This window comes from Metschnikowia bicuspidata (genome assembly GCF_001664035.1).
Source record: "Metschnikowia bicuspidata var. bicuspidata NRRL YB-4993 chromosome Unknown METBIscaffold_7, whole genome shotgun sequence".
NCBI classification, from domain to species: Eukaryota; Fungi; Ascomycota; class Pichiomycetes; order Serinales; family Metschnikowiaceae; genus Metschnikowia; species Metschnikowia bicuspidata.
The window spans coordinates 384,214-391,369 of record NW_017387737.1 but is presented as its reverse complement, the minus strand read 5'-3'; the positions used below and the strand labels follow the sequence as shown (position 1 = coordinate 391,369).

Genomic DNA, 7,156 nt, shown 5'->3' with positions numbered 1-7,156 from the left:
TTTTTTTTTTTTTTTTTGATAATTCTAGTGGCTTAGCGGGCGCGGGCTGGTCGTCATGAATTTATCATTTGGTCGAGCAATTGGATTTTGTTTTCTTGTGCAAGTAATAACCCTGAAATCAAAATGCTCACTACATATCCAGCAAAGAGTTTATTCAGTACCGACGCCCGTTGGTATCCGAAAAAGAGCCATATACAGTTTCTCTTCCAAAAGAGCATATGGTGATTTATACTTCAGGCATAGCTATTGTAGATATTTTCAAAATCCGTTTCTTGTATAGTCCAGCCCACTAGTAGTGGGGAAGGCAAGCGAGATTCATTAGTCCGATTTTTCAACACATTTTTTTTTCTACTCACGAATTTGGAATTGTCAGTAAGCGCTGGGTGTTCAATGGTAAAAATTGCTACATCTATGACCATGCCTTGACCCAAAGTTTTATCATGTGTATAACCGTTTTATTTAAGCCCATTTACCCACAATCGACATCATAAGAGCACCCGTTAAAAACATTCCGTAGGCAAGAGCGAAGCGGAAGTTACTTATATTTTTCATCAGTGGATCACTGATGAAGTCTCTCGCCATAAGTTCGACCAAAGAATTGTAGATTAACAAACCAGAGCAGAACCCGTCAAACACACCCACAACAATAAGCGAAACAGGACTGTTTTCCAGGTACAAATTACGGACGCCAAGCCCAGCGGCGATGCCAATGGGTGTCGTGACTGTGTATGCCGCTGAAAGATACCAAGGTATTCTTTTTAAGTGCTCAGGCCATTTGGCCGTGGCAAAACGAGCACCTATGCCCATGCCTTCGAAGAACTGGTGAAATGAAATTGCAACAAAAAGAGTCTTGAATCCTTCGCCGGCAATAGCGAGAGAAAGCCCAACAAAAATAGAGTGGAACACGATTCCGAACTCAAGAAGGTAGATGTTCACCAAGGCTTTAATCACAGCTTCTTTTGGCGCCTTTTCGGGAGCCTCGGCAGTGGACGGAACCTCGGTTGTTGTTCCAGAGTCTTCATTCGAGCTCTCGCCTGTACAGACACAGATCTCTGTTGTTTCCTCGTGGCTTTCTGCCTTTTCATGATCATGAGACCCCATGCCGCACAGCAAAAGAGCCAGGCGGTTTCTTCGATCTAAGCGTCTGTGTGTGAATGCTTCGATCGTGAACATAAGAACAACACCCATCAACGAAAACGCAGCGGACCACGAGTATTCCAGGAATATCTCTCCCACGCATGGGTGACTGAGACTCGTCTGGGACTCGCCCAACAAATGGATGAATGCAGTTGCAACAATCACCCCGCTTCCGAAATACCTCGTGAGAAAAATCACTATGTCTGGGATGCGAAAGAATTTATAGTTTATAGCAAGGAGTGGGAAGAACGACCCCGCAGCAGAAAGCGCTAGCAACACGAATACCGACGCAATCCGGGCGCCCATGTATTCGCCGTTGAATTCACTGGCAGTGCCACATGTCGACAGCATTGAAACCTTAGATGTATAATTTCATGAATGTTGGTCACTGAAAATGAAGTAAAATATTTGAGAGAGAATTTTGGGGTGAAATTTCCAGAGAAGTCTGATTCATTAATTTGTTGCAAGCGCACTGCCGGTGAAAGCTGGGGCAGAGCGGACACCTTATATAGAAATAACGCGTTCGATGAGCCGGCAAATAGCGCACCAGGCTTGGAAATTGGTGGTCACGGTATCCAGTCGCGCGGTCAAGAATTTTGCCTGGGGAAGGGTGAATCTAGATGGAACACCAGGGTTTTATACTGATTGAGACCTAAGAAAACATAGTGAAGTCACGGACGTGATAGAATGGCCAAGTTTAACAATAGCAGACGATATTTGAAAACTCTTTGTTCACAAATTAAGATGTCAAACCCCCGGAAGCTCTACCACCACCAAGCAAATGCGCGGGCAGTGCGTTCGTCTTTGCTCTTGAGCCGGGCACTCCAGCCGTGAAAAGAAGAATTTGTATGCAAGAAAGTCACATCACGCTCGGCCCAAGGGAAAACCAGATTTGGCTTTTGTTCATTAGCTGACATACACAGCTTTCCACAAAAAAGGTTCCATATTGCATCCCGGTTTTCTTGCAACGTCACCCTCGCCAGGCTACACAATGGACTTGAGAGCCATTAACCCCTATTTGCAGTATGCGACGCAGGTTGCGAGGCTTGTGGTGAATGAAGTCTCAGTACATGAACGTGTTTTTGGATACGAGCGGTGCATACATCAGCTCATAAATCGTGAGCCAGAAAGTTTAGCCGCATCGGAAGGGCAAGAAGCAAAAACATTTTGAGAAGGTATCTGGAAAGTTCTTGAGCACAGTGCCCTGGCCTTGCCACCTGGTGCATGTTTCTTTTCTAACCTCCAGTATCATGGATACAGAAATACAGAATAGCCTCCGCCAAAGCCAGAGTAAACCTCCAATTTCTCATGACCCATTGCTGCTTCCGCGCTCTCAAATTCCCGCGCTCTTGAGTTTCAGCAGGCGATGTTGGTCCGGCACTGAAAATTTGACAGGTCCGGGGCAGTGACACATTTTTAATCAATGATGTGGTTCCGTTTATTTCGTTCTCAATGAAATGATTCTCTTTACTTCTAATAAAGTTTACCTGTTGAGTGGTACGTACGCCAAATGTATGGCGTGCCCTATTTTCCTTGGCCCGAACATCCCCGGGGACGGATTTCTTGGGCTCAAAAAGGAAGGAGAAGCCATTTTTCTGTCTGCATGCAGAATGCCTCGGAAAGTATCTGAACGTATTGGTTATGCACACTGTCCTTTTGCCTGTGTGTGGAAGGAAGATATTTCATGATTCAAGCTGTCCGGGCGTTTTGACAGAGCAGGACTCTCGCGCGCACGGTACAGGCCTGATGCCAGATAAAATTGATTACACGCAGCGCGTCGTTTTTTTTGCGCAAATATTTTCAAATCTCGACAAACTTTCACGAAGTTCTATTCGTCTTACAAGAGTGTTTGTCTAGACAAAAATATGCGCAAGCCCGGAATCGAACCGGGGGCCCAACGATGGCAACGTTGGATTTTACCACTAAACCACTTGCGCTTGTTCATGTTGTCATAGTTATTCCCAGGTTGTCCTAGTTCATACTATGACCGACCTGCATGGAACCCTCGCGGATATCCTGGAGACTTCTCACAGTCTATGCAGGATTCGCACTAAGAGAGGTTGAAGTATCTAGAATCCAGTCCCCGAGAATACGGAGGGACAACGTTCACCAACTTGGACGATCCGTCCAAAACAAATACACGTTACTCTTACACATCCGTTCTACGTCTTAAGACCGACCCCGACGACCCCTTTACCCCCTTTCCGGTTTCAGTCCAAGACACGGACGAATACCGAAGTACCTGAAGGTAAGCCAGGCTTCTAAAGAAGACCTCGAGCATTTCTAGAGATACGATCTGACGATCCAAGATAATTCGATATAACGATAGGAACACACTTAATCGTTATAGTTCATGTATTACGATACTTTCCGTATGTTATTCTTAACTGGAACTTTCAGAGGTTATAAACTCTTACTTGTGGGAGAGGCCACGGGATAATAGAGCTGTCTAGGCGAGATAGGTCGCCTGACACGGGATAGGCCGTTGTCTCAGAGGATAAGACTGATAAGCTTATCCTAGTAATATTGATACCGGAAGCGTACGGTAGTAACCGAGAGTAACCTTTATTAAGGTGATCTACTCTTATGTAATAAGGCTTACCCTTCTAACTAACAGGGTGTTCAATCACCTTCATATTCACTTCTCTCCGTCTGGCATATACGACTTGCCAGACGTCACGTGCACATTCTACCAACGTGCCACGTGACTAACAGACTAATCCCAGAGGATGGTAACATCCTCGGGAAAGTACTGTTACATCATGTCTCTGCGGTTAGTGGGTCATCATATTGGAGTATGGACTAGTTGGCCTTCATAAACCGGCCCAATTTGTGTGTGGAATTCGGTATGGAAAGCCTCAGTTTTTAAGTTCTCGCGCAATCCGCCAGAATATGCGGTAGAAAAACTTTCGGAAAGCCTTGTATCAGGCAGAATGATAAACGCGTTACGATCTAATATTCGGGATCAGGGGTATACCAAGGGGAGCTTCCTTGGGTATGATAAACGGAAGGATATGGGCCGAGTCTCAATACTATCTAGGAGCTGTTTAGGGGGGGGGGGGTTGTTGTGGTATCATTGAATAATTTTGTTTCTTTAATCAGATGAATCTACCAACAAGAAGGATTCTCTGCCAAATACCATGTCAAACACCTCATTGAGTGTTCTTACTATCTTCAGAGCTTCTCACGTGTTCAGGTAAAGATCAGTTGTGAGTGAATGTTTCAAAAAACGTAAGTGAGTAATGACATTACAGGCATGCACATATCTCGCGGAGTGCTGTTCACTTTCTGATGTTATTTGTGATTTGTTTTCTTAACTTGCCTCATTAACCAAATAATGCTCATATAACTAAAGAAGTCGAGTACAAATATGTTAAACGCACTATTTATAAAATTTTACCTCAAACGATTTTTTCGTTAAAATTAGAGTTAAACTTTCTCAGAGAAACAAAATGGAAATGTTGAAATAGATCTGCAGCTATGTATTATAGTTCATCGTATTACCGATGCTTTGGTTTATATGATGATGCATACTTGGTGGAGTTCATTCGCTCATGGAAATGTTTTTCCAGACACCTTGTATCTATTAAGCAGTGAGTTCTAATGTTAAGGTTTCTCTGGTTTCAATTTCTCTTTTGACCTTTACGTAACAATTTTACACCCTAATCTATCTACATTTATACGACAAGTTGTATACAAAAAAAGAGCGAATGTTTTATGATGAATCTAGCAATACGAAAAAATACTACAATTTGGTATCTAGCCTGCTTGCGAATGCCCACCCCTTGTAAGTTGTCACGCATTTTAACGCTCTGCAATCCGCAACACTTTGGATATCATGGAATTTGAGAATTAATATTCTTTTGTACAAGCTTGTGTCAAAGATTGGCCTAGACAGGCGAACGCAATTTGGAGCCTTCGCTGCCTTTATAATTATACTCATATCTCGGATAACGCTGCAGATGACTGTTCAAATGGTATGTAATTAGTTACCAAAACCACTGACTACTTTGTGTGTACTGAATTTGAATAAACATCGAACTGTGTACCATTTGACAGGCGCTTTTCATCAGCTTTCAGATACTTCTTGAGCATCATAGCGTGAGACACCCATTTAGTAAATTTCAGCTTGGGCTCTGAGCACGCATCTGTTTACATACTGGTGACTGCGCCGCTGATTTGTATAAAAAGCCTTTTGATCTAGTTGACTAATTCACTTTTATACACCTTCCGTGAAACATTTAAAATCTAGTCAGCAAAAAATGGTCCCTAGCAGGATCGAACTGCTGATCTTGGCGTTATTAGCACCACGCCTTAACCAACTGGGCCAAGGGACCTCTTTTGCTTTCCATGCACTGGACAAAGGTAAGACACCGAGCTGTAACACATGGAATGGATTTGCAGTTGTAAGGGTTTCGTCTCCCAGATTGATTAAGTATGAAGATGCTTAAAGCAATGCACATTAATCTTCACGGCCCCGAGCGTAAAGTTTAGACTTGTGGATTCCTGGGAACATTGTTTCACGTAAACAGATATGGGCCATGAGGACTGTCCAGGCCGTGACTAACGGAAGGGAATGGGCCGAGCTAAGACACTTGGTACGTAGCTGGGAGATGTTTAAAGGTTTTTTATATATATCTTTTATATAGTTTTGCCCCTCTAATCAGATGGATTGCATTCTTTTAAAAAAAAAAAATCATTGGCTCAGATGAGAAGGTGCGAGTACCAAGTCACGAAATCTTGTGACTCCCCTCTAAGAGACGTCGACTCATAACCAATGTCAACTAACTGCATTTCATCGGCCAATAGGATGTGTTTTCGGAAGGGCCTGTGACCATAGTTCTTTTGACAAGGCGGCAAGACTTACATTTGTCTTGCCTCTTGGTTCCTAAGCAAATAAACTCTGCGAACGGTTTTAACAAACCAATAAAGGTTTCTTAGATTCTCAAAGGAAGTAATTAAAGGAGCTGGCATCTCTATTAAGTGCATTGGAGCCTAAAAGGCAATCTTTTGCCACCAGAACTGCACAGTCCCACAGTTATTATAGTGGTGGGTAAGCTTCTGATAGCTATAACAGCTTTTCCAACACAACCTGCATTCGAATCTTGACGCCCCAACTTCATTATCATGAAAGGAAATATAGAATCCGTGATAGAATCGAGGGATGGCGAGGAGATCTTTTTGCACCAACCATTCTTGTTTGTATGATTCTTTCCAAAATTTTCGCCAGCGTTTCATCGTCTTCACTTCAGGGCAGATCACAAGGAAACGCCCCGGGTGAAGTGGCAAAAGTTCTTCCTGTTTGCACCGACTCAATGAACACCTTGTATTGCTTCAATCTCATGAGGTTCTATATGTAGTTTGCCCGGATGAGACACAGCAGACACGGTCCAGTCAGTACACGCAGAGAGTTGTTGCTCCGTCATCGTACTTAACACCGGCCGTTAAAAGTCGCGAGTTCTTGGAATATCTTCCTGCAAGCTTCGAGATAGTGACATTCATTGGGGGTGAACGTCCTTTCGGGTGATAGAAAGGTCAATTTCAGTATCAAATTCTGTTGGTGCTGAGAGACAAACATTGTCAGATTCTGTAACAAATGCAGAATCTAGCAGTGAATCGACGAACACTAATACAAACAATTGGATTATCGTGACGTGGAACGGTGAAGACGATCCCGAAAACCCATTCAAGTGGCCTGTTGAAAATTGGTCTTTTATCAGCACCTGTGTTTTGAAGAAAATTTTTCGAACAAAAATCCGACCCATGATAGACCCACCCCGAGCATGATACTACCTCGGTTATTTTTTGGTAGATTCATCTGATGAAAGAAGCAAAACTATACTAGTAATTTATATAAAAAACCTTTAAAAAGCTCCCAGCTACGTACCAAGTGTCAAATAATTCGCCCGTATGTATGTACGTATTGCATATTACGCTATCAACTCCTAGGGTAAGTCTCCTGTCTCAGATGGTTGTAGCGGACTTAAGGAGTTCCTTTTTTTTTTTTTTTTTTTTTTTT

The 7,156-nt window shown here is 43.0% G+C and overlaps 1 protein-coding gene and 2 non-coding genes across 3 annotated transcripts; all 3 read right to left on the bottom strand.

Moving 5' to 3' along the window:
- Window positions 1-459: 459 nt before the first annotated feature.
- On the bottom strand, window positions 460-1,503 carry METBIDRAFT_46787 (ZIP zinc/iron transport family; the record flags this gene model as incomplete). The annotated part of the gene is made up of 1 exon (XM_018858079.1): window positions 460-1,503. A coding segment is annotated over one exon (1,044 nt), but the record flags the coding sequence as incomplete, so codon positions are not given.
- Window positions 1,504-3,003: 1,500 nt separating this feature from the next.
- On the bottom strand, window positions 3,004-3,074 carry METBIDRAFT_t222. The gene has a single exon. It is a non-coding gene; the product is annotated as a tRNA-Gly (tRNA).
- Window positions 3,075-5,400: 2,326 nt separating this feature from the next.
- On the bottom strand, window positions 5,401-5,474 carry METBIDRAFT_t221. Its single transcript has one exon. It is a non-coding gene; the product is annotated as a tRNA-Ile (tRNA).
- Window positions 5,475-7,156: the final 1,682 nt, after the last annotated feature.